Source organism: Callithrix jacchus, chromosome 19 (genome assembly GCF_049354715.1).
Source record: "Callithrix jacchus isolate 240 chromosome 19, calJac240_pri, whole genome shotgun sequence".
NCBI lineage: Eukaryota > Metazoa > Chordata > Mammalia > Primates > Cebidae > Callithrix > Callithrix jacchus.
The window spans coordinates 31,703,054-31,729,604 of NC_133520.1; the positions used below are offsets into that span (position 1 = coordinate 31,703,054).

The window sequence follows — 26,551 nt, forward strand, 5'->3', positions numbered from 1 at the left end:
TTTACTGCAATCTCCACCTCCTGGGTTCAAGCTATTCTCCTGCCTCAGCTTCCTGAGTAGCTGGGATTACAGGCATTACCACCACACCCAGCTAATTTTTATATTTTTAGTAAAGAAGGGGTTTCATCATGTTGGCTAGGTTGGTCTTGAATTCCTGACCTCAGGTGATCCTCCCGCCTCGGCCTCCCAAAGTGCTGTGATTACAACTGTAACTCACCGTGCCTGGCCCCTGCAGTTCCCTTTCTGAAAACCCTATCACCCTAAGAATAAAGTCTGGGGCTCTGATTGACTTTAATGCTTAGATCAAATAAAATAATCTCTGAAGCCCACTCTGCCTGCCCCATCCCTCTGCATGCCACCTTGTCCATATCATTCTTCCATGTATTATTTCTTTCCATGCCTGCCTCTCTCGAAAGACTGAGTTCCTTGAAGGCAGGATCCATACCTTTGTTATCCGAGTAGCCACAGTATCTGACTCCTTGCCTCACCCAGAGTAAAACACTAGTGTTGCTTGCTGAAATGATCACTTTAGACAAGTCCCAGTCACCAGAAAATTCTCTCCCAATTTAAAATGCGCCTCATTTTTTCAACTTTCAAATCCAGGCTAATCTGTTCCCCAAATCTTGGCAAGCTGGGCTACCTAATTTTTGCCACCTCTCTTTTGAACTCAGAAATCTGGGTCCCCGGGGCTTCTTTTGTTTCTTTTCTCCCTCGGCAAACCCTCTCCCTCATTCCCCGTCTTTCTCATTCCCACCCCCTCACGAGGGTTCAGATTTCTACCCCATTTGGCCAAGAAATTTCCTTCACTAAGACTTTTGGCAGATTCAAGTACTAACCATTTTTTTTTCCTTTTTTGGAGACAGAGTCTTGCTCTTGTTGCCCAGGCTGGAGTGCAATGGCACAATCTCAGCTCACTGCAACCTCTGCCTCCTGGGTTTAAGCGATTCTCCTGCCTCAGCCTCCCGAATAGCTGGGAGTACAGGCGCCTGCCACCATGCCCGTCAATTCTGTATTTTTAGTAGAGACGGAGTTTCACTATGTTGGCCAGGCTAGTCTCAAAATTCTGACCTCAGGAGATCCACCTGCCTCGGTCTCCCAAAGTCCTGGATTACAGGCTTGAGTCACCGCGCCCAATCTCAAGTACTAACCTTTAAAAAGTCCACAGGGACTTGTCCAGAACTGCAGACCACTTATACAGCAGATCATACTTCCTGCTGTTTACTACTGAAAAAGCCCCTAGAAGCCCCCACAGAATTCCCCCGTATGAAATGAATGACTCCCCAGTGGAGAGTTTTGAAAACTTCTGGGTTCAGTGCTTGAACAAAGGCCACATCACTTCCGTCTGCACTTGGGGGTGTCACTTCTGGGCTATGCTTATGCTGTGGTAGCTTGACAGTTGTGCGGCATCTCGAGTTTCAGTTTTTTTTTCCTATAAAATGGAGTTGGCTGAGGCAGGAGAATTGCCTGAACCCAGGAGGCGGAGGTTTCAGTGAGCTGAGATCATGCCATTGCACTCCAGCCTGCGTAAAAAGAGCGAAACTCTGTCTCAAAAAAAAAAAAAAAAAACAAAAAATAAAATAAAATAAAATGGAGTTGGTTAAATATCACTAGGTAGTGGCTTCTTAAATGCAGAGAACTCTCTTAATTTACCGTGGAAAGCCCCAATCCAGTACCTAGTACAGGGCCCAGGATGCATTCACTGCAATGTATTTTTTATGAGTGGAGGCATGCCACTAGGTAGTACTGGTAAGAACTGTGAATGTCTGCGGACAGAATTCATGAATGAGCCATACTTACTGTCCAGGGCACTTGTCATGGGAAATGATATCACATATAAAAAGCACCCGAAATGTCAATTAGACCAATTTAAGGGACTGTATTAAACATCACCTGGGAGGGGTTGCACACGGTTTGGAATGCAACAAACCTAGGTTCAAATTCCAACTCCAAGACTTATTGGCTGTGTGCCCTTGGGCACATTATTCTATCCCTCTGAGCTTCAGTTTCTTCATCTGTAAAATGGGTAATGACACCCACCTAATCAAGTTGTTCTGAGGATAGATTTAGCAGACAGATGTAAAATGGTAAGTGCAGTGCACTAGTACATATAAAAGTTACCGTTTGTGGCATTAAAAAAACACTATTATTTACTGGGTGTGGTGGCTCATGCCTGTAATCCCAGCATTTTGGAAGGATGAGGCAGGTGGATCATGAGGTCAGGAGTTGGAGACCAGCCTGGTCAACATGGCAAACCCCATCTCTACTAAAACTACAAAACTTAGTTAAGTGTGGTGGCGGGTGCCTGCACTCCCAGCTACTCAGGAGGCTGAGGCAGGAGAATCGCTTGCACACGGGAGGCAGAGGTTGCAGTGAGCTGAGATCATGCTATTGCACTCCAGTCTGGGCAACAAGAGCAAGACTCTGTCTCAAAAAAATAAAATCACAATTATTTTCATCTCATACATCAGATGTTTCAATCTAAACATTTAAACATCAATCAGTGTTTAGATTGATAATTTCAGCTGGGTGGAGTGGCTCACACCTGTAATCCCAGCACTTTGGGAGGACAAGGTGAGAGAGTTGCTTGGACTCAGGAGTTCAAGACCAGCCTGGGCAATGTAGCAAGACCTTGTCTCTACTAAAAATTATTTTAAAAAGTTATGGGAGGCTGAGGCAGGTGGGTCACTTGAGCCCAGGAGTTCAAGACCAGCCTGGGAAACATGGCAAAACCCTGTCTCTACAAAGAATAAAAAAAATTAGCCAGGCATGGTGGTATGCGCCCGTGGTCCCAGCTACTGGGAAGGATGAGGTGGGAGGATGCATTGGGGATGCATTGAGTCCGGGAGGAGGAGTTTGCAGTGAGCTGAGATCTCACCATTGTACTCCAGCCTGGGTGAATGAGTGAGACCCTGTCTCAAAAAAATAAAATTATAGTTTTATTTTTTTTCTCAAATGTCATTTATTAGAAAATACAATTCCCAAGAAAGGAGATACAAGGGATTCTGGGAAGTGGGAAGTAAACAGTACACAGATCTCTTTAAATCAGGAGCATAGAGGGTCATAATAAAATGAGCTACAGGCAAAAAGCCAGTAACACATTTATGGTCCATTCATCTGGAAAAGTTTCACCACCTGTTCTCCACTCCCCTTTCCCCTCCCGGAAGCAGCCAGCTTTATTCTCTGCATTTTAATTTTAGAGAAAATTTAAACTTCCATGCTGCCCTGTGGCTTCAGTCAATGGAGCTTCTTCCTCCCATTATGGAATGAGTCAGCAGAACAGGGAGTTTCTGATGCTTGGAATTAGGGAGGGCCAGTTTACAGAACCAGAACCTCCTCATTTCACTCTTTTCCCAATCACGGGAAACATCCAGCCAACTCTGGTTTTAAAAGTTAATATCAAATTCAAAGTCCCTCCCTCTTTTTGGCAAGGAAGACAACCCTTTGGAGTGAAACACAAAAGATCGAACATCAAATCCATCAGGTAGGGAATAAAGAATATGAAGAGATAAGAGACTCCGTCTCTCCCTTCGGGCTCCTGAGCTTAGCTCCAGGGGAATAATCACCACTCCAATCCAGCCTCCTACAGAAAATCATGGGGGGGAAAAAAAAAAAAAGTTTTGATGGAATCCCCCACCCCACCCCATGCCCCTTTCCTTCAGATAGGGCATTCCTTTGGCTCCAGACTAAATAGGTTTATGGCCCCACAGAATGAGGAAAAGTCTTATAAAAAGGGTGACAGAAATGGAGTTCCAGGGAGAAGCAGCACAGCAGAAAGAAGTGGGCAGTGATGGATGGGGAATGCTTTCCAGAGCCACCGAGCAAGCAGTCACAGCGGCATCCGCAGCCCAGGGGGCTCTTCCCAGGACCAAGATGCTCTTGAGTCAAACTACATCTAAGGACTCAGGCAGTATTTTGTCCCACCAGAGAGAAATGAAGGGAGAGACCTATGGGGGAACACCCCCAGCATATTCGTAGAGACCAGCTGACCCCAGAAGGGCCAGGAGAATGGAGGAGCAAGGGGGAGAAGATGGTATTCAGGGCAAGTCCTAATAAAGTACAGAAGGTAAGAGGAAAAGTCCCCCCAAAAGAGCATGGGTCCCTGAATACGGGTCCATGGCGGAACCCCAATACGGAAGGCCCTTCCTTACACGTGTAGGTATCACAGCGCTCTCCTTTGGAGGCAAAATCATAAAGGCCCAGTGGTGCAGGCCTCAGTCCAGCACGGGCAGCCCTCCCTACCCTCCCCAACCTGCCCTTAGAGAGGGAGGGCTCTGACCAAGGACCCACTGGGCCCCTCCCCAAATAGTTCCTATAGCTAGAAAACAAAACAACACCAAAAATCTAGGGAAAAGTCCAATAAGAACCTTATCATACAAAAAGTCCAAATAGTCTTCCTTTCTTGCCTTCTGAGGCATAGATATGTCCCTTCTCGCAAGGCTTCCTGTCCCAGTTAGGACAACATCACTATTTCATTTTTTAAAAATAAAGATATCCACCCACCCGCCCCAAAATGCTACTTCATACAGCCCACCCCACATACTCCCCAAACCAGGCATTGCTCCCTTGACACAAGGTAAACTTAAAACTTTGCTGCAACCTCACAGCCTCCAAGGGGCTGCTCATCACAACCAACCCACGTTCAGTCTGCAGAGGAAGAGACAGCAGAGAGCGTCTTACTCTCCCTGCCTCCTACCACAGAGGCCAGAATCACCTGGACCAAGCCAGAGGCCCGCCCAGGGCCCCCGCCCTTCACAAGGAAGAGTCTCGCAGGAGAGAGTCCTCTCTCCCAGCTCCCGCCACCAGCCTGGGATCTGGGTGGTAGCTCTGCTGGGCTCACAAGGTGCCATGACTTCGAGATCCCAGTGCGAACCAGCCAGTCTTCTCCTGTGCCAGGTCCAGCTCTCGCAGGCGGATGTGTACCTCACCGAGGAGGACGTTCTCCCAGAATCCCTGCTCACTCAGCACGCTCAGCTGGAGCTCCCGCTGCTGCAGGTCCCCCTTGGGAATCCCATCATACACCAACTGCAAACAGACAGATGGGAGAGGGAAGGGTGAGAGAAGGAACAGGAAGAATCCAGAGGGAATCAGAGAGGGAGATGTTAAAGTCTATGGGGGTTGATCCAGCTGAGGCTAACGCCAACCCTGCAGAGTCCCCGGAATACAGAAGGTACACAGACTCCAAGGGAAGCATTAATGAACTCTGCTTTTGGCTCAGAGTTCAAGCAGATGAGGGCTTTGTACTGGGGCCACTGCTCATTTTCAGCACAGGACCAGCAGGCTCCTCCTTCCCACAGGATAGGGCCAGACCCCAGTCATGAAATCTCAGCCCAAAAGGGCTGGCAAACTTTTTTTTTTTTTTTTTTTGAGACACAGTTTCACTCTTGTTGCCTAGGCTGGAGTACCATGGCATGATCTCGGCTCACTGCAACCTCCACCTCTCAGGTTCAAGCAATCCTCCTGCCTCAGCCTCCTGAGTAGCTGGGATTCCAGGCATGCACCACCATGCCCAGCTAATTTTGTACTATTAGTAGAGATGGGGTTTCTCCATGTTGGCCAGGCTGGTCTCAAACTCCCAACCTCAGGTGATCCACCCACCTCAGCCTCCCAAAGTGCTGGGATTACAGGTGTGAGCCACCAGGCCTGGCCTGGCAAACTTTTTATGTAAAGGGACAGACAATAAATATTTTTAGGCTTTAAAAGCCATATAGTCTATGTTACAGCTACTCAACCCTGCCATTGCAACATGAAAGCAGCCACAGACAACACCTAAATTAACAAATACAGCCATGTTCTTAATACGATGTCTTAATACGTTCTTTAATACGACTTTATCTAGGAAACAGGTGTAGGCTGCCAACCCCTGCCCGCCCCCCACCGTTTCCCCCACCCACCATCTCATTGTAGGTAGGGTTGCAGGTTTTCCGGGCCACTTTGGTTTTCCTCTTAGTGGTTTTCTGAGGGTCAGGAAGGAGGTAAATTTTCACATAGGGGTCGGGGTCATTTCCATCCTGCAGCAGCTGCTACAATAGAATGAAAACCAAAATATATTAAGATTCTTAACATCTGTCTCTTCATCACCATGCCTGTGATCACACTCTGATTCAGACTCTCATCTCCCATCTGGCGTCCTGCAATGCACACCGAATTTATTTTGTCTGCTTCCAAGCTCACTCCATTCTGATAAAAATATCTACTGTGATAACGTGTCCTATGAAAACACCAATCAGACTCCTATGATATCAAGTCTATACTTTTTATCCAAATGCTCAGGGCATCCTATAATGTGCTCTGAGTGAACCATCATGTTCCCAGGTATCTTCCTGCCATACCCACTGTCCTTATCTATTTTGTCATCTGATCCACTTAACCCCTAAGAGGTAGAGAGATGAATCAGGGAGATTCAGTTGCTCACTCAAGGGCAGCCAACTAGTGATTCATGTCACGCCTCTGCAAAAACCCATGTCATCCAGGGGAAAAGCCAGGGTTCTTACTATCGGGGTGAGATGCTGGCTTGTCATACCCTCTCCAACCTCATCATCCACTCCTCTCTACTTTGCTCCATTGGCTTCAGCCACTGGTCCTTGCTGTTTCTGATGCACCCCGGAAGGCTCCCAACTCTGGGCTGTCAGATCTAACTGCTCCCTCTGCCCGGGACAGTCTGCTCTCAGATGCATAAACATGGCTCCCTCCCTCACCTTCTTCATTTTGGTAAGACACTTCCTCAACAATGAGGCCTTCCCTGACTACTCTGTACAAATTCCACTCTCTTCATTCCATCCTAGCATTCCTTCTCTGTTTTATTTCTTGTTATAGCTCTTACTGCCATCTTCTATGCCATATATTTTACTTATCTGCCTGTATGCCCTTTCCAACGAGAGTGTAAGTCTCCCGAGGGCAGGGATTTTGTTTAGTTTTCCCCCATACCCAGAGCTAATGTATCAGTGCCTGGCATATAGCAGGCACTAGAACATTTATTGAATGAAGAATAAATGGATGAATGTTCATGCTCCTCCTGCCATATCCCACTACCCCAACATACACAAAATGCCTAACAAGGAATGCAGCACAATGCAAGTATTGGATAAAAGCTCCTTCCTGGCTGAGTGCAGTGGCTCGCACCTATCTCAGCACTTTGGGAGGCTGAGGCAGGTGGATCACCTAAGGTCAGGCATTTGAAATCAGCCTAGCCAACATGGTGAAACCCGGTTTCTAATTAAAAAAATACGAAAATTAGCCAAGCATGGTGGTACGTGTCTGTAGTCCCAGCTACTCAGGAGGCTGAGGCAGGAAAATCGCTTGAACCCAGGAGGCGGGGATTGCAGTCAGCCGAGATCGCCACCACTGCATTCCAGCCTGGGCGACAGAGCAAAACTCCATCTTAAAAAAAAATCCCTTCCTCTTCTAGTCACAATGCTCTTAGAACTCATACCAAAAATTTGGTAATTACATACTGCCTTGATCATGTTCAAAGGATATCACGTGGCTGCTGAATCATTATAGCCAGGTCATGAGTCCCTTGGGCCTCTCCCTTATGAAAATTACTATAATCGTCATTATTATAATAAAAGCAGGCATGGTGTTAAGTATTCCACAAGCATTATCTCATTTAATCCCCATAATGACTCTATGAGGTAGGTGCTAACATTTTCCTCATTCTGATGAGGCTCAGAATGATTACTTGTCAAAGACCACAGTTACAAGAAGCTCTATCTTGTATTGCCTGGTCATACCATAGGCTTGCTATGGCAATAGGCCCATGGTGGATGTTCAGTAAACTGTGGTGGTTACACCTTATGACACGGGGCAGAGAAGGTCTGCCCAGACAAGTAGTTCAAGAAAAATTAAAAAAAAAAAAATCAGGGCTGTGCATGTACTTACCAAGCCCCGAATATGCATCACCATAATGAAGAGTTTATTGTTTTTGTAGGAGATGGATAGCTTCACCTCCCCTCCCACCTTTCCGACGGGCCGGGCCCATGTGCCATCTGTAGGGACAAAGGAAACCAAGAAGGGTCAACAGGCCACGTGGGTGTTTCTGTTTTCTTTCTGAACCCCCTCACCCCAGCCTCTCCACGTCAGGCTCCTGATACTCATGAGGCATCGATACAAGTGTAGTCTGAATGTGATTAGAGTTAACTTGGTGGGGATGGGTCTGAGGATATCATCAACTGAATATTCACCCTATGGGGAACCCAGGTAAGGAACTATGGACCCCACAGCCTGAGTGGGAAACCAGATTCCCTGGAGAGTTAGAAAACGAACAGGAGGCAAGTCAAGGGGAGAGAACTGAGAAGAGGTGGGAGCAGGAGCAGTTACCCTTGGGGCAGTTCAGAGGAGTTGGCAGGAAGGTCTCAAAGAAGGTACTGTACCTGAGGACTTAGGAGCTGGGCTGGTGCCCATAGCCTTCTCATCCCGGGGCAGCAGGTGGAAGAAGGTGTACACCAAATCACACTGGAGCAGAACAGAAACAGGGCCATTCTTCAATAAGACAATGGCCCAATACAAAAAGGAAGGGAACTGTTCCAGGTTAAAAAAGACTTAGGAAATATACCAACCAACAACAAGCAGTTCTTATGTGGATTATGGCTCCAACAAGCCAACGGGAAAAGGAATTTGGGAGATGATAGAGGAATTCTGAATATGAACTATGTCCTGGATAACACTGTAGTTACGTTAAAAGTAAGGCCTTATTATTTAGAGATGCACAGTATTTAGGGAGTACAGTATTATGTCTGTGATTTACTTTTTTTTTTTTTTTGAGGCGGAGCCTTGCTCTGACACCCAGGCTGGAGTGCAATGACACAATCTCGGCTCACTGCAACCTCCGCCTCCCAGGTTCAAACGATTCTCCTGCTTCAGCCTCCTGAATAGCTGGGATTACAGGCGTGTGCTACCACGCCCAGCTAATATTTGTATTTTTAGTAGAGGCAGGGTTTCTCCATGTTGGCCAGACTGGTCTTGAATTCGTGACCTCAGGTGATCAACCTGCCTTGGCCTCCCACCACATCTGGCCTGTAATTTATTTTTATACCATGAAAAAATAGATAAAGCAAATATAGCAAAATGTTAACTGTTAAGGTGATGAATACATAGGTGCTAATTGTATTGTTTCTCTACTTTTTTGCATGTTTAAAAGTTCTCATACTAAAAAGCATAGAAAGAAAAAAAAACAGGCCAAGTGCAGTGGCTCATGCCTGTAATCCCAGCACTTTGGGAGGCTGAGGCCAGAGGATTGCTTGAGCTCAGGAGCCTAAGATCAGCCTGGTGACATAGGGAGACCCTGTCTCTACAAAACATACAAAAATTAGCTGGATGCGGTGGCCCATTCCTACAGTCCCAGCTACTCAGGAGGCTGAGGTGGGAGGATCACTTGAGCTTGGGAGGTTGAGGCTGCAGTGAGCTGTGATTGTGCCACTGTACTCCAGCCTGAATGACACAGCAAGATCCTGTTTCAAAAACAAAAACAAAAAACCTGTGTGAAATACTCACGCATTAATAGTGAGAAAGAAAAAGGACGTACTCTAAATATCTTTCAAAAGTCAAATGGTTAAGATTATGGTACTGCAAGTTGGTGTTTGGGGGAACAGATATTTAAGGTTATAGCATCTGCGTACTATAAACACTCAGGGAAAAAAGCTCAGATTATAGAGGTACACTTAAGCTAGAACCATCATAAAACTGTAAAAATCATGCCTGCATATGGACAAATAGGAAGGGAACATGGACAATAGAGTCAGATGATTTGCTAAAGCATTTAATAATAGGATTCCTCATGACTTTATTAGGACCATTAGAATACCGTTTGTTAAAAAAAAAAAAAAATCTAGGTTGATATACATACTTAACCGGCTCAAAAAACTCTTTTTCCTCAAGGAGGAGCCTTCCTTCCTGAGGCTGTGCTCACTGTCATCACTCTGGGTTCTCAAAATAACCATGTGCCTGGATGCATTCACGTTTCTGTTTAATTGCATTTCTGTGCATAACCCTGTGAGGCTGGAACCACTCTGAACCCACCCACCTCCTGTCTTCTGCAGACTGGAGCACTGGTCACTCAGCCCGCAGACCCAGAAGTGCCAAGCCCTGTTCCTGACTCCTACTGGCTCCAGACACTCCCACCCCTGCCTCCCCTACGGTCCCCACCAACCAGCCTGGACAGCCAGGAAGAAAGGCGAGCACACCCACCTCGGCCACCTCAGGGGCTGCGTGGATCAAGTGCCAGATGTAGCCGTTTAGCTCCTCCCTCCGCCGCTCGGCCACCGCCTCTCCGCGGGAGCGGCCAATCACGAAGCGACTAGGGAAGCTGGCGAGGCAGCAGAGGCAGTGGGGATGCAGGAGGTGAAGATGGGGAAAGAAAATGGACACAATGGGCTTTTTTCACATTTCATTTGCATTTCCAGTCCCCTGGCACCCCTTTCCCAGCAGCCTCCCTTTCTAGGGACCCTCACAATTGCTCCTGTGCTGCACATCTGTGGCCAGATCTGACACCTGCTCAGCATCTCACACCTGCATTTCCAAGGGCCCCAGACAAGAAAACCAAATGGCTCCCCAGAAGTGTCTCGGGAGCCCTCAGTTTCTCTCATCAATGTAAAAATTCAGTTTTTCCTTTTTTGAGACGGAGACTTGCTCTGTCACCCAGGCTGGAGTGCAGTGGCATAATCCTGGCTCACTGCAACCTCCACTTCCCAGGTTCAGGCAATTCTCTTGCCTCAGCCTCCTGAGTAGCTGGGATACCAGGCAACCGCCACTATGCTCAGCTAATTTTTGTATTTTTAGTAGAGAAGGGGTTTCACCATGTTGGCCAGGCTGGTCTTGAACTCCGTAGCTCATGATCTGCCTGCCTCGGCCTGTCAAAGTGTTATGGTTACAGGCGTGAGCTGTACCCGGCCAAAAAATTCATTTAAAAAGCTGTTTGTTTGTTTGCTTTGAGATGAGTCTCGCTTTGTTGCCCAGGCTGGAGTGCAGTCATGTGATCTCAGCTCATTGCAACCTCTACCTCCTGGGTTCGAGTGATTCTCCTGCCTCAGCCTCCCGCGTAGCTGGGATTATAGGCGCCTGCCACCAAGCTAATTTTTGTATTTTTAATACAGATGGGGTTTCACCATGTTGGCCAGGCTGGTCTCTAACTCCTGGCCTCAGGTGATCCACCCACCTTGGCCTCCCAAAGTTCTGGGATTACAGGCGTGAGCCACCTCGCCTGGCCTGAAAAGTAGTTTTTTAAAAAAATTTCAGTAAAATACATATAGAATTTGCCATCTTAACCACTTTTAAGTGTACGGTTCTGTGGAATTAACTATATTCACGTTGTTGTCAACTCCATGCTTGTTTCATCTTGCAAAACTGAAACTCTGTGCCCATTCAACAACCATACCTTCCTGCCATCCGACCTCGGCAACTAGCTTTCTAGTTTCTGTCTCTAGGAATCCGACTACTCCAGTAACTCAGATAAGTGGGATCATGCCAATTTGTCTTTTTGTGACTGGCTTATTTTACTTAGCAGAATGTCCTCAAGGTCCATCCACATTGTTGCCCGTGTCAGAATTTCCCTCCCTTGCAAACGCTGAATAATATCCCACTGTATGTACATATGACATTTTGCTTATCCATTTGAAAAATGGTGTAACTCTTCAAATAATTAGAAATTTTGAAACATCAGATTCAACCAACTCCTCATGCCGTCTTTTCTGGCCAGTGGGCTGGGAGTGAGAGCTCTTGCGTGCAAGGACAGCTTGGCCAGCAGGGAGAGCTCTTGCTACCAAGCTCCATACCAGGCTGAGCAAAGCAGGCAGCTCTTTAGTCCAAAAGCGTATTTTCCGCTGCTGCAGTCCTGCCCACCTCCCACCCCGTATCCTTTCCCCCTCCCCGACATCCCTCTGCGCAGATAGTAAAGGGGCAGCTACCTGGGCAAGTGGGAAGAAGGGAAGAGCAGCCGCAGCTTATTGTGTAATTCCTGGAACTCCTCAAAGGTCCGCTGGATATAGGTGGCCTCGTGAGTATTCTCTCGCATTACCTTTACCACATATACCTGCAAAGGTCCAGATCTTAGGGTGTATCTGCCGAGCCCTCTGTATCCAGTGAAGCGGGTAGGAAAGGTCTGGAAGTTGTGTGTGTGTGTGTGTGTGTGTGTGCGCGCGTGTGCACGCGCCCGCGCTGAGAGGAGGGGCACGTTCCAGAAGGAAGAGGGCAAGAGTCTCTCCAGTGCAGACAGATGATAGAAGCATATACACAGGAATCTGAAAGCAGACTTCCCACATATGTTGCCGGGACCCTTGACTCAGAGGGAATAATCATCCATTTCCGCTCCCCAGTACTAGGCAGGTCACGTGAGCAAGGGAGAGGGCAGTGGTCCGGGACTGCTCCCAACACAGGACAGTCAGTCCACTCCAGTGCCCACTGTTCAAGTGTGAAAAAAGTCAGGACCTCAATAAGCCAGGGTCAGCAGAGAGCAAGTAAGGGGGTCAAACTGGAGAAAACACTTACATAGCCTTTGCTGGGGTGGAAGACCTTCTCATGGCGGCAGAGTAAGACATCACTGATGCGGCCAGAGCTCTTGAGAGTGTGTGTTCGGGAGGCAAAGGAGAGGGTCAGCCGGTCATCTGAGCCCATGAACTTCATCTGAGCCAGATTATGTATGAAAAAATTCAGCTTTGTGGCTACACTGCCCAGGCTGGACTCAATCAACCTGGCAGGAAGATGAGAAAAGAGGATATAACCATGAACTCAAATTCCTGCTGCCTCGACAGGGGTGTTCCAAGGAATAATCCTGACTCTTGAGACTAACAGTCGGCTCAGATCAAATCATTTTCCTGTGTCATATCTTCCTCAAGCAAATGATTGGCAGACAATTATCTCATACAATTTGCTCATGTGAACTCGAGGGTCTTATCTCTTCCCCTGGCTACCCACCTGAGCCAAAGATGATCAAACCACGGTAGAAAGGAACTAGGAACTCTGTGTAAATGTCTAAATATTGTGGCGAAAAGATTTCAAAGTTCAGTAAAATAAAACCTTACCAAGCACTGTTCAACCTAGAGATTTCAATTCAGAAGGAGAAGTCCTGTGTTAGGAGGTCTAACAGAGAAAACGTAATTCTCTGAGTTCCAAAAAGAGTGAACAATAATGGAGAACATCATCACGTGGACAACATTTTGTAGGCATTCATAGATAGACACATCCTTGCCTTCAGAGTGTGCCTAAAAACATTGTCAAATATGAGGAAACTGAATCCTGGAACTCTATGTTCTGGCAAAGGGAAGGGTCTGACCAAGCAAGTTAAAAAAGAGGCCGGGCGCGGTGGCTCACGCCTGTAATCCCAGCACTTCCGGAGGCTGAGGCAGGCGGATCACGAGGTCAAGAAATCGAGACCATCCTGGCCAACATGGTGAAACCCTGTCTCTACTAAAAATACAACAATTAGCCAGGCGTGGTGGCATGCACCTGTGGTCCCAGCTACTCCGGAGGCTGAGGCAGAACAATCTCTTGAACCCAGGAGGCAGAGGTTGCAGTGAGCCGAGATTACGCCACTGCACTCTAGCCTGGTGACAGAGCAAGACTCCGTCTTAAAAAAAAAAAAAAAACTGGCCAGGCACGGTGGCTCACGCCTGTAATCCCAGCACTTTGGGAGGCCAAGGCGGGTGGATCACGAGGTCAAGAGATCAAGACCATCCTGGTCAACATGGTGAAACCCCATCTCTACTAAAAATACAAAAAATTAGCTGGGCATGGTGGCGCGTGCCTGTAATCCCAGCTACTCAGGAGGCTGAGGCAGGAGAATTGCCTGAACCTAGGAGGCGGAGGTTGCTGTGAGCCGAGATCGCACCATTGCACTCCAGCCTGGGTAACAAGAGCGAAACTCAGTCTCAATTAAAAAAAAAAAAACTTAAAAATTATTGGCTGGGCATGGTGGCTCAGGCTGGGCATGGTCACTCACGCCTGTAATCCCAGCACTTTGGGAGGCCGAGGTGGGCAGATGATGAGCTTGATCACGAGATCAAGACCATCCTGGCCTATAAGGCGAAACCCTGTCTCTACTAAAAATAGAAAAACTAGTGGGGTGTGGTGGCACACACCTATAGTCCCAGCTACTCAGGAGGCTGAAGCAGGAGAATCACTTGAACTCAGGAGGCAGAGGTTGCAGTGAGCTGAGATCTCACCACTACACTCCAGCCTGGTGACAGAGCGAGACTCCATCTCAAAAAAAAAAAAAAATTATTACAAAAGCCACATTATACATTGCTCCACAGACAAAGTATTTGACTGGGACCTAGTGAGAATGTAGGTAAGAGTGACAGCGATACCCTTGTGTACAAACTTTAGCGCCAAAACGCAAATGGGAAACCAAGGTTGAGAGACGCAAAATGATTTACCTAAATCATGGGTGAAGTTGGGACAATATATCCACATGGTCAACTCTAGGCTCTACTCTCTGAGCTAAGCCTTTCCTCTTTCCCAGTCCTGCTCCTGCCAATCTGGCAGGCTGGGAATTACTCAGGGTGGGCAGTGCTGATTCACTCAGGGTGTTACCTAGTGAAGTAGGTAGTGGCATTGGCCTCTGTGTCCTGAGGCCTCAGGGCATCATACACATACTTGAGGTCCTCCAGGTCTGAGAGCTCAGGGATCCCACAGGACAACATCTAGAAGGAGCAGAAAGAAGAGAGGGTGGATGTAACAAGAGAGAATTCTCTCTGCTTCTCCACCTTAAGGCCAGGTTTTCTACAGCTAGGCTCCCTAACCCTTCTAGAGGGTGGTAGACAGAGGCTGTGGGCAGTGGCTGGAGGGCCACAGGAACTGAGGGGCTGGGGCAGGGAGTTAGACACCTACACAGACATCACTGTCCTCAGGTAGTCCGGGTCCCTGCCTTTAACTAGGGCAGGCAGGTATTCAGTTGGGGCTCAGAGAGGTAAATCTCTAGAAATTCCCTGAAGCAAGACAGGGAAGTCTTAAAGATGGTGCCAGGTAATAAGAAGGAGGTGTTCGGAAAGGGATGGAGCTCCTCACCAGGCCCAGAAGGTTGAGGAAGAGGTGGGTGTGCTTGCGAATGAGGTTGTAGGCTTGGCAGCAAAGGTCAACAAAATCATGGAAGCGGCTGGAAGGCTTGTCACCCCCGTTGATGACATACGCCATGTCCGAGGTGAAGACAAAGGGGGCACGGTCCCTGAGCCAAGGGGAACATACAGGTAGAAGGTCAACATGGAGGAGGAAGCCCGCCATATGGGCTGTACCAGTGGACAGTTTCCCTCATCCCTCGTCATGTATCCAAACTGGATAGATGGGGCTCTAACTTTTTTCTTTGTTCCTTTCCTACCTTAATCTTAAAAGCTTTCTATATCCTTCATTGGTTCCTTATCTGTGAGCTGGCTGTATTTTTTTCTGGATATCTAACTGGATTCCCTTTTGCTACAGTTTGGGTTCATTTCCCTTTGTTCAGTCCTTGGTAGGGAAGAACAGCTGGTCCCGACATTCTTCTGCAAGTTCCCTGCAAAGACTTGACCTCTTTATCAGTTTCCTCTCCTCCAATGCTGCTCAGCCCTGGGACCACGATCTGAGGCCCAGCTGCTTCCATCACAGGTTTGTGTCCCAGTTCTGAACCACTGTTGCTCACCTCCTCGCCCTCCACTCACAACCCGGCTTCAGGAGATCACTTACCGCTTGATGTTGCCAAACATCTGGGCATGGCCCAGGAAGCGGCCAAAATCAATGTGGAACATGTGACCAGTGGTCTTCAGCATGATGTTGTCATTATGCCGGTCACAGATGCCCAAGACGTACGTGGCCACGCAGCAGCCAGCACAGGAGTAGATAAAGTTCTCCACAGCCTGGGAGGGGTCAAGGCAGATGGGAGGAGAGGACATAAAGCTGGCCTGGAAGGACTACAGGGACCACAGCCAGACAGAACTCAACCAGCCCTGGTCTCTCTCTTTTGTGAACCCCAGCAGGGTCTCACATCTGCCTGTTCATCCTTCATCATATACTAACTTACACACGTACACACACAGAAGCATCTCCCATGTGTCATAGAGAAGAAGATGGAGGCTTGTATGTGTATCTTCACCACTTCATCTGAACATCATCTTTTCTTTCTCCTAGGGAGATTGGTTGGACAGACAGTGGACTGATCCAATAGCCCAGACTTGATCAGCCCAGACTAAGGAAATCTTAATAAATGGGAAGACTGACATTTATAACCTCCCCAACCGGCCGTGATGATTTTAGGTGCAGCCACTGAGACGGCCAACTTAAGGATCTCTTCCTGACCCTGCTCAGAACTGTAGCATCCTTCTTCCTGACCCAAATATAACTCCTATTTCCAGAGTTCTTGGTAACAGCTAAATGCTAATCTAATTAAAGTCACTGCACTCCGAACAAGAGCTGAGGCAGCTTAACACGTCTAGAGAGTGTTTTACACTTGAAAATCAGACATCTCTAGCTGGTAAAATGTGTCAGAGATATTTCTGAGTTTAAAGCAGGAGAGAAGTGGTGAGGGGTTGAATCCATCTTATTTTGTTTTTGAGACAGAGTCTCGCTCTGTCGCCCAGGCTGGAGTGCAGTGGTATAATCTCTGCTCACTGCAACCTCTGTTTCCCGGATTCAAGCAATTCTCCTGCCTCAGTCTCCTGAGTAGCTGGGATTACAGGCAGGTGCCACCATGCCCCGCTAAATTTTTTGTATTTTTAGTAGAGACAGGGTTTCACTATATTGGCCAGGCTGGTCTCGAATGCCTGACCTCGTGATCCACCCACTTCGGCCTTCCAAAGGGCTGGGATTACAGGCGTGAGCCACCATGCCTGGCTGAATCCATCTTATTTTGTCTGGTCAACATCTGTCCCTTATCTGTCTTTCCAGGAAGAAAAAATACATGGAATCAGGAAATAGACCACTTCTGCCTTCTAAGTCTTCCTGTGAGGTTTGTAGAATTCCTAAGAACTCAGGAAAGACATCAGCAGAGGGCAAGGAGCGTCATAGCCAGCTAGGAATGCATGAAATTGGGAATGAGGGAAAGCTTACTAGATAGAGAATGCCCGCCCTCTTTGCCTTCTTCCATAAATTTCCACCCATTCATCCTTCAATGACCTTGAGTCCCGTATCTTTTCAGACCTTCCCAGCTCACACTGACTCCTCATTAGAACCCTACAGATGCACTGTCACCTCTGTTCATACAGGGCTTACTTTGCCCTTTTGGTCCCATGGGTTATAGATCTGTTCTAACAGCTTCTGGACTATTTCACAAGGCCTGTTGCAAAACTAGCTCCACACAGAACGCACCCACCCCAGCTACTTATCCAACTACAACCTGATGACGAATCCACTGGAAACTAAGAGTAGAAAGGTTGTAAAGAAATCACAGCATTCACCTTCTGGAAGACTATTTCTAAGAAAGTAAAATAAATGAATAAAAGCACTTAATACGGAGCATAACATGTAACTCTCAGTCTTGACCTGGATCTCTGTCAGATCCTCTCACTGTCACAGACACGCTTTCTTTTTTCTTTTTTTTTTTTTTTTTTTTTTTTTGAGACGGAGTTTCGCTCTTGTTACCCAGGCTGGAGTGCAATGGCGCAATCTCGGCTCACCGCAACCTCCGCCCCCTGGGTTCAGGCAATTCTCCTGCCTCAGCCTCCTGAGTAGCTGGGATTACAGGCACGCGCCACCGTGCCCAGCTAATTTTTTGTAATTTTTAGTAGAGACGGGGTTTCACCATGTTGACCAGGATGGTCTCGATCTGTTGACCTCGTGATCCACCCGCCTCGGCCTCCCAAAGTGCTGGGATTACAGGCTTGAGCCACCGCGCCCGGCCTCTTTTTTCTTTTATTTTAATTGAATCAATATTTATTTCAGGACATGCCACGTCAAAATAAAACAGAGTCAACCCTTGCCTTTAACAGTTATACTATATTATAGAGCACTTTACAACTGCATCCATCTTTAAGTGTAAATTATTGGTATGTGGGCTAATGATTATCTGTAAGCATTTCTCTATTCAGATCCATAATCCAAGTGCTCTCTGAATATTACAAGGTGACAAGAAGTGGGAAGTGGAAGAGGAAGAGGAAAGAGAGGGGACTAAGGTTCTTCCAGTTTAAGGTTTTGTTGCAATGAGGGGATGAGGAAGTATGAAGATATTTTCGTTGTCTTTTCATCTTTAGATGTAAACATCTAAGTGATGTTTACAACATAAATTCAGCAGGCTTTTCCTGAGCTGTAACTCAGAAGTTTTCTTCCCACAAACAATGTATTTACAAATGTGTTTATTACACAGCAATCTCACAATAACTAGGAAAGATTAAAGAGCACATTCCTAGTATATTTGTCTGCAGTGTTTTCAGGGAAATACATATTGCCATGGTGAAGTTCTAAATAGATTCAACAAAACATCTAAAAATTGTAAGTTGTTAAAAAAAAAGGCAAAGAAATAAATTTCACCAAAGAAAAAAGATTAATTATAGCTTAAATATATAACTAAATCACTAGTTAAACTATACAGATCTAATACAAAGCAAAACCAGCCTCAAAGACCTAACATTTTTAAAAAAGCCAAAAAATAAGGCCTAAATCTGCATAATATTGAGTTTTATTTCCATTCTTCCTTTCCCTCTACTATCCATGCTTTACCTAATCTGCCTCTAGGGGCTTACAAGAAAACAGTTTCTGTCTTCCATTTGACCTCAAATGTCCTGAGCAAAGTTTTTGCTATTCTGCTGAGGGTTCTTTTGTCGGTAGTTTTAGATATCATTATTTCTACTAATTTAGTAGTGTTGCTCATAGTGCCAAATTTAAATTCTTCCACTGGTTCTTCTGAAATGAACTTTTACAGTGTCTTGTCTGCATAATATATATATTTTTAAGGAAAACCCAAGCAAAATCTATTGCTTAGACAGGGTTATTATTATTTTTTGAGATGGAGTCTCGCTCTGTTGTCCAGGCTGGAGTGCAGTGGCGTGTTCTCAGCTCACTGCAAACTCTGCCTCCTGGGTTCAAGTGATTCTCCTACCTCAGCCTCCCAAATAGCTGGGATTACAGGTGTGCACCATCACACCCAGCTAATTTTTGTATTTGTAGTAGAAACGAAGTTTCATCATGTTTGCCAGGCTGTTCTTGAACACTTGACCTCAGGTGATCCACCCACCTCGGCCTCCCAAAGTGCTGGGATTACAGGCATAGCCTCCACACCCAGCCTGTTATTATTTTTTTAAACAGAATAACTCTTGACAATTTTAAAACCTCGGGAGAAATAATTCATTAGAACTTCATTATTTTGCCATGAAGAATTAAATACGAAAAACCTATTCTGAAGCACCTGGTTACTTTTCTCTCCCAGAGTCTCATAAAGTACATGTGAATGGGCCATTTGTTTGGGTCAGAAGTACACTTTATGTTCCTCCACTTACAAGTACTCAGTATGTTCTTTAGGACTCATTTTGAAGATATACCAGGACCCTTTTCTCATTCAAGCACTGCCTACCATGATAGCTGAATTTTGACCTCAAAGAAGGTCTAAGTAATTTCTATCAGTGCTCAGGAATAATTTTAGACATCTTGGTCCATGACCTACAGCAAGTGGTATCCGTGAAATTAAAGGATAATTCCAATGGGCTTGGTCGTACTGCTGCTTTGCCATCTCTTATTTGTTTTGAGGAAGTGGGGGAGGCTAGGTAAGAATAGGGAATCGGGGTAAGAGGGACGTGAGAAAAGCAAGGAGAAATCGAGTAGGCTGCCTCTCACAGATATTCTTTCTACCTTAAATGAATCCTGTTTTGGCTGAGAAAATAGCTGTGTGCCTGTGGGCAAATGACTAAACTCTTTTCCCCTCCCTAAGTTATACAGGGCGTTAGCCACTTACTGGCAAGAAGTCTCACTCCATCAAGGGGCACTCTCCCTCCTGATTAAAGGGGTTTCATGTATAGAGTGTGGGATACTCTCTTGGTGAGTAGGTGGCCAAGACAAATATATCTGTAGTTTCTTTCTTCTGGAAGTCATCATATGAAACTACCAGCATTGCTGGGTATGGTGGCTCATGCCTGTAATCCCAGCACTTTGAGAGGCTGAGGTGGGCAAATCACTTGAACCCCTGGGTTCAAGACGAGCCTGGGCAACATGGCAAAACCCCATCTCCACAAAAAATAGAAAAATTAGATGGGGATGGTGGCACACACCTGTAGTCCCAGATATTTGGGAGGCTGAGGCAGGAGAATTGCATTAACCCAAGAGGTGGAGGTTCTTGGCTATTTCACAAGGCCTATCACCCAGGCTGGAATATCCCAGCCTGGTGGCAGAGTGAGACCCTGCCTCAAAAAGAAAGAAACTACCAGCATTATTCTTGCAGGAAGGCTAAAAGGGTAGTCTTTCTATCTTTGAAAGACTGAGATTAAACATGAACATGCAGAGTTAGTTTCTCCGTGTGTGTATTCTTGTACATTCTTCCATACACTTATTTTTATTTAGTATTATTCCACACATTTACACATATATGTGCATTGATCAATATAAATTAGCTTTTGGGTCCCTTGAAGTTAAAATCGTATGAATTAGCATTCTGGCATATAGCCAGTCTCTTAGGAGTTTGGTTATTGTGACTTGTTCCCTCCGAGTGTCCCTACCTCACTCAACCTAATTAACCCAGAGACTAGAGTTGTGAGGCTGGGAACAGGCCATGGACCCCAGCAGGCCACCAAGGCCCTACCACCTGGGAAAGCTCCACTTCTACTCTAATCTTCCTTCATCAGGAACCAGTCAGCCCTCTTTCCTCTCATCTCTGTCTCATATCTAACCTCATTCCTGGCTTTGAGTTGCAGCCTTGCCACAAACCAGCTCCAACACTAGGAATGAGTGAGTAAATCTTAATTCACACCTATGAAAAGAAGAGGCTGGAACAAAATGTTCTCTAAAGTCTCTTCCAACCAACTCTGATTCTACAAAGTACCACTGAACCCTCTGAGAACACAGGGAACTTGAACAGGATCCACCATTGGATGGGATACAGGTAGGCTCCCAAAAGCTGGCCCCTCCTCCAAGACTTAATCTGTCAGGGGGACTCGATGAAGGTTTCTCAGTCCAGTACCAGGGGATTTTCTCAGCCAGCTTGCAGGAGCTATTTGAGTGAGTCATCCCTAGATATTTGGAGGCACCAGCCAGCCGAGAAAGAGTACATCCTTCTGCCAACAAAGCTGAGCTGTCTTCTCTGTGCAAGTGTGGGTCTTGTGGTTAAAGAGCCGTGTCCCGGCATCAGACACACGCACCCCAGATGCACTCCCCAGCCCCCAGTCCTACCTTCTCATATTCGTCCTCCCCAGGGTTGTGTTTCTGCAGCCAGTCTGCCAGGGGCCGGTCCTTGAATGAGCCAGTCACCCCATGCTCCACCTGGATCTTACGTAGGGTCTCGGCATTAGGGATCATCTCCACCATCCCTGTGAGGGGAGAAATGGGGGTCATGCTCCAGACCAGAATGAAGGGTCTGCAGGGAGAGGATTATAAGAACTGTGCTCATGCTTCCCTATAAATTAAGCTGTAAGGCATTTGGACTAAGTCTGATAATAACAGGAAAACAGTAACCATAGAAAGGAAGGTCATTCCCACATTTCCTTTGCCACACTGTCTTTTTGTTCTCTCTAGTTTATAGCTGCTGCTCCCTTTGCTTTTCATTTTTATTATGGGAATTAAAATATATATATAAGAAAAAATGAATGGTATCATGAATTCACATGTAACTATCACCCAGCTTCAAAAATTATCAACATTTTGCTAATCTTGTTTGCAATCACACAACCCTATTTCTCCACTCCCTGCCGCCTTGCTTGGAGTATTTTAAAGCAAATCCCTGATACTTTATTTCACTCATAAATATTTCAAGTGTAATTACAAGGACACAGCCATGATGCCATTGTAACATCCAAAAAGTTAACAATAATTCTTTAACTCAATCTATATTCAAATTTCCTCCAATTTTCTGTCTCTCTCATATATATATTTCTTTCCACAGAAGATCTCACTCTGTCACCCAGTCTGAAGTATAATGGTGTGATTAGGCTCACTGCAGCCTCAAACTCCTGGGCTCAAGTGATCCTGCCGCAGCCTCCCAAGGAGCTGGAACTGCAGGCACCTGCCATTAGGCCCAGCTAACTTTTACATGATCCTTATTAGAGATGAGGTTTCACTATGTGTCTAGGTTGGTCTCAAATATTCCTGAGCTCAAGCAATTCTCCCATCTCAGCTTTCCAAAGTGCTGGATTACAGGAATGAGCTACTATGCCTGGCCCAGAAAATATTTCCTTACAATTGGTTTGTTTTAATCAGGATCCAAAGTCTACACATTTGGCTGTTATGGTGCCGAGTCTGTTTTACTTTATAATGTCTCTCTCCGATGCCTCCCTTTTAAGGCCATTCCAAGGCTTCTCATGAAATAATCTTTCCCTCTTCACTTTCCTGGAGGATGACACAGTTTGTGCTGGCAACGGGCAAAAGGACAATAAGCAAAGGGATCCCTTCCACCACCCTCACCCTCACTCCCCACTGACCTCTGCCCCGGCCAGTGGAGAAACAGCGGAAGATGACCATGCGCATGTCCAGCCCCTCCTGGACCCAGATCTTGCTCATGATGCGAATCATCTGCAGCGTTAGCATGTCCTGGCGAAGGTCGTCCCCACACTGGATGGAGGGACACAGTGATCAGATCCCATCTCCACTGCCTCCCCAGCTCTCAGTCTCCCAGATGGGCAACCTTGGCCCTAACTAACAGTAACAGGGAGTTCCACTGCCTCACACCCCTGACCTGCTTATTCAGCGCACACCAGGTCAAAGATGGCCCAGGAACCTTCCCATTTTGCCCATGTGTTGTTCTGGCTCATCCCTCAATCCCACAGGCCCATCTGAATTGAATTCACGGTCTGCTTCTACATGCAGCCCTTCTGATCATCGGGCTTTTTTTTTGAGACGGAGTCTCACTCTGTTGCCCAGGCTGGAGTGCAGGGGCGCGATCTTGGCTCACAGCATCCTCCGCCTCCCAGGTTCAAACGATTCTTGTGCCTCAGCCTCCCACATAGCTGGGATTACAGGTGCCTGCTACCATGCCCAGCTAATTTTTTTTGTCTTTTTAATAGAGATGGGGTCCCACCATCTTGGCCTGGCTGGTCTCAAACTCCTGACCTCAAGTGATCCACATGCCTCAGCCTCCCAAAGTGCTGGGATTATAGGCATGAACCTGGCCCATCAGGCCTTTTTTAAACTTGAATGTTTACACTTTGGATTTGGAACTTGCACACAGCAAACATGTAAGTTACTAAGTCATGTACATGTATTTTGTCTCCCCCACTAGATAATATGCTCTGATGCTATGATTTACATCTCAGAATTGTGGATACATCAGAGTCAGAAGGGACCTTAGGGTTCATCTAGTTGGACCTGCTCTCAGATATTAATTTCCTCTTAGACAGCCCTGTCACATGGCATTCAGCCTCTGCTTGAATACCTGAGGGACAAGCAGGTCACCACCTTCCCCAACCCATTGTTGAGGGAGCTCTGCCTCCTAGAAAGCACTTCGGGATATTGAGCTGTCAGTTGCCTTCCTATGCCTAACACTCTGTTCTTAGGCCTCTGGGGCCATGCAGAATTCATCTAAATCCTTTTTCACCAGATTGTCTTTCCTATGTCAAGACAGCATGGAACAGTGGGAAGAGAACCACCCAGGGCCTACTTAGCCACTCTAGGCTGCCTCCTCCTCTCCCCCAACCAGGTCCACCAGTCTTGAGTAAAGTATTCTCACCTTGAAGATGACACGGACGTTCTCACCCAGGGGATCCACATTTTGGAAGGAGAGTTTGAGGGGGACAGCATTGGAGTTGAAGTAGGAACAGTCCTGCCATGGTGAAAAGGGTAGTGATGAGGGTCAGAGTGGCCTGTGCCAGGAAAGGAAAATGACCTCTCCACTTCAGATCAAGATGCTGCTCCCCGCTACTGCCGGCCAACCCAAGATCTGCTCACTGTTTCTTCCGGATTTCTCAGGAACCCAGCTTCCTTCCTTCTCTCGTTAAGAGGCCTCATCCCAATTCAGTTTGTTATAAAGTGCTCGGCACTGACCTCAGCTCTAGCACTTGATCCTCATCCTGTTAGTTCATTCTGCACACATCTTACTAGTTGTGTGACCTCTGGTAATTCACATGTCCCATCTACACCTCAGTTTACTCCTCTGTGAAAGGGGACTCCCAATAGTACCAACTTCCTAAGACTTGTGAGAATAAAATGCCATAACCAACATAAAGCACTCAGAACAGGGCCAGGCACAGAGAGTGCTCAATCAATGACAGATGACAGCTGCTATCTCAACCACCACCCCCGACTTCATCTGCAACATCACCAAAGAAAGACACCTGCCCAGCCGCCCAGCCTGCAACCCAGTTCCTCTACCCTGCAAGCTGTTAGGCTTGTAAAAGTCCATACACATTAGGAATGGGAAGAGACCACAAATATGCCTTTCTTCCTAATCTCTCTCTTACTTTCCAGCTTATACAGAGAGGCTCACCTGTGCCCTTTTGAGTTCACAGCCCTTCTGCATCTTGTTTCTCTTATATTTCTGCCACGTGTGGGCAGAGGAGAGGCAGGAATAATCCTCACTATGTTACATGGAGGTGAGCTGAGACCCCTGAGGAAAAGATGCTAGTCCAAGGCCGCATGGGAAGTCAGCAACAACCTGAAGCCCGGACGACTCAGCTCCTCACCCTTGTGTGCCTGGTCAGTGAGGACCTCACCTCCACTGAGCCCTCCCACACCGACAGTCCCAAACCTACCAGTCACTCACCCTGGGCACGATTCCCTTAACCAGCAGACTGGGGCTGAGTGGCAGACGGCACGAGCCATTGAGGATAAAGAACTGCTTCACCTCCTCCAGGCCCATACGGAGGATTCCCTGGAAAGAAGGGGAGGAGGGCAGCAGGGGTGAAATGAGGGCCCATACTGAGAACCAGACCTCTCCCGGGGGTGGGTTCTCAGCAGTGGTTGGGAAACCCCTGAGAAGTGTGGACACCCTCCAGAAGATCCTTAAGAAGGAGGACCCCCTGGACCCCAGCCTGGGACAGTATACAAGCAGTAAGACCAGATCGCTCCAGAGGGGAGCAGAGGGCAGAACGGCAGGAAGCAGGCCCCAGAGCACTGAGCGGGTAAGCTGTCTCTTAAGGGGGAAGAGCTGCTCAGGCTTTTGCCAAGAAAAGCTAACAATCTGGACACGTTGATACAAAATCTCTCCATTTTTAAATGTCAGCAACCAGGAACACTGCTGGCTAGTTATAGTGCCTTCGTACAAACAGATAAAGGTATCCTCTGTGGGTGGCAGCAGGCCTGAGCCATGGGTCACAATACGAACAAAATACGGCTGGATTTCAGCCCTTACTTGCCCCTTCTGGCTGAGTGCTCTTGTGCAGTGAACAGCTTATACAACTGTGCTTAGCCTTTAAAACAAACAGCTAAATAAAAATGTCAATATTTTACAGGCCAAACAATACATCCATGGGCTGTATCCAGCTTGTGGACTGCCTGTGTATGGCCTACAGGTTCCAGAGTCATCTGCTCCCAGTTCCAACATCAGAAATCGTTGCCTGGAACCTTGTCGTTCAGGATTCCTAAGAAGAAACTGGCTGCCAAAGCCCTGGATGAGAAATGGGTAGAGGCAGCGTCACCCCACTCACCTGCCTTGCTGATGGGGCTGCCTCCCGGACCTGCTGGGCCAGTTTGGCCAGGGCATTGACAAGCCAGCACTGGCGGTTAAACTCTTCTCTGAGCCCCTTGCCACAGCAGCACAGTAAGGCTGCCAGCAGATACTGGTAGCGGATGCTGAACTGAGAGTCCTTGAGGCCGTCCTTCAGCAACCTGTGAGGCAGAGGGAGTCTGGAGTCAGGGCACTCCAGCGATCAAAGGCTGGGGTGCGGGGGGAGACGGAGTCAGGCCCAGCTCCAACTCACTGCAAAACCCACCCTGAACTTGGGAGGGAAAATACTCTGTATGTATGGCTTACATGGCTCACCTGTGCCCCTACCCCAATCTGTGCCCTCTGTCTTTAAGCAGAGTTCACAGCCCCTTTGCAACTTGTCTCTCCTTTCTATTTCTGCCATGTGTGGAAGAGGAGAGACAGGAATAAGCCTCACTATGTTACATGGGGGTGAGCTGAGGCCCCTGAGGCCACATGGGAAGTCAGCAACATCCGGAAGCCCAGACAACTCAGCGCCTCGCCCTTGCGTGCCTAAGAGTGAAATACTCCTACATGAAAGACACGTGTCTACCTCCCACTTTTCTACACACAGTTTTACCAGAAGAAGTAGTGAGTCACTCTCAAGTCAGATACAGCTCGTTTCAGGAGGAAGCGCACCAGTGGGCTGTCCAGGTAGCACTCATACTTTAGGGCCTGTTTAGGAGAAAGGGAGAAAGAATATGAAGCTTCATTAACTGCCAGTAATCTACACCTATCATTATTGCACTGGGATCTCTGGTTTCTTTTTCTTCTTCTTCCTTCTTTCAGACAGTCTTGCTGTGTCGCCCAGGCTGGAGTGCAGGGGCGTGATCTCAGCTCACTATAACC

At 47.1% G+C, this 26,551-nt stretch overlaps 1 protein-coding gene and 1 long non-coding RNA gene across 8 annotated transcripts in view; one reads left to right on the plus strand and one right to left on the minus strand.

Annotated features, from left to right (window-relative positions):
- Positions 1-13,019, plus strand: part of LOC144580396 (uncharacterized) — a 21,760-nt gene extending 8,741 nt beyond the window's left edge. The window contains exon 2 of the long non-coding RNA XR_013529847.1: positions 10,035-13,019. This is a non-coding gene — a long non-coding RNA (uncharacterized LOC144580396). The remainder of the gene's footprint in view (positions 1-10,034) is intronic.
- Positions 2,935-26,551, minus strand: part of PIK3C2B (phosphatidylinositol-4-phosphate 3-kinase catalytic subunit type 2 beta) — a 79,125-nt gene continuing 55,508 nt past the window's right edge. For 5 of the 7 annotated variants that reach the window (XM_035281112.3, XM_054248217.2, XM_035281111.3 and 2 more), the window contains 16 exons: positions 26,283-26,377; positions 25,665-25,845; positions 24,782-24,889; positions 23,750-23,842; positions 22,506-22,635; positions 21,262-21,398; positions 15,643-15,812; positions 14,995-15,151; positions 14,521-14,630; positions 12,478-12,679; positions 11,898-12,022; positions 10,183-10,300; positions 8,370-8,451; positions 7,879-7,985; positions 5,892-6,020; positions 2,935-5,022 (listed from right to left, as the gene is read on the minus strand). In XM_035281112.3, the coding sequence (XP_035137003.3) occupies positions 4,834-5,022; positions 5,892-6,020; positions 7,879-7,985; positions 8,370-8,451; positions 10,183-10,300; positions 11,898-12,022; positions 12,478-12,679; positions 14,521-14,630; positions 14,995-15,151; positions 15,643-15,812; positions 21,262-21,398; positions 22,506-22,635; positions 23,750-23,842; positions 24,782-24,889; positions 25,665-25,845; positions 26,283-26,377 (2,133 nt within the window). In that variant the 3' untranslated portion in view covers positions 2,935-4,833. The remainder of the gene's footprint in view (positions 5,023-5,891; positions 6,021-7,878; positions 7,986-8,369; positions 8,452-10,182; positions 10,301-11,897; positions 12,023-12,477; positions 12,680-14,520; positions 14,631-14,994; positions 15,152-15,642; positions 15,813-21,261; positions 21,399-22,505; positions 22,636-23,749; positions 23,843-24,781; positions 24,890-25,664; positions 25,846-26,282; positions 26,378-26,551) is intronic. The other 2 variants (XM_054248218.2, XM_078356962.1) reach the window with 1 other exon arrangement.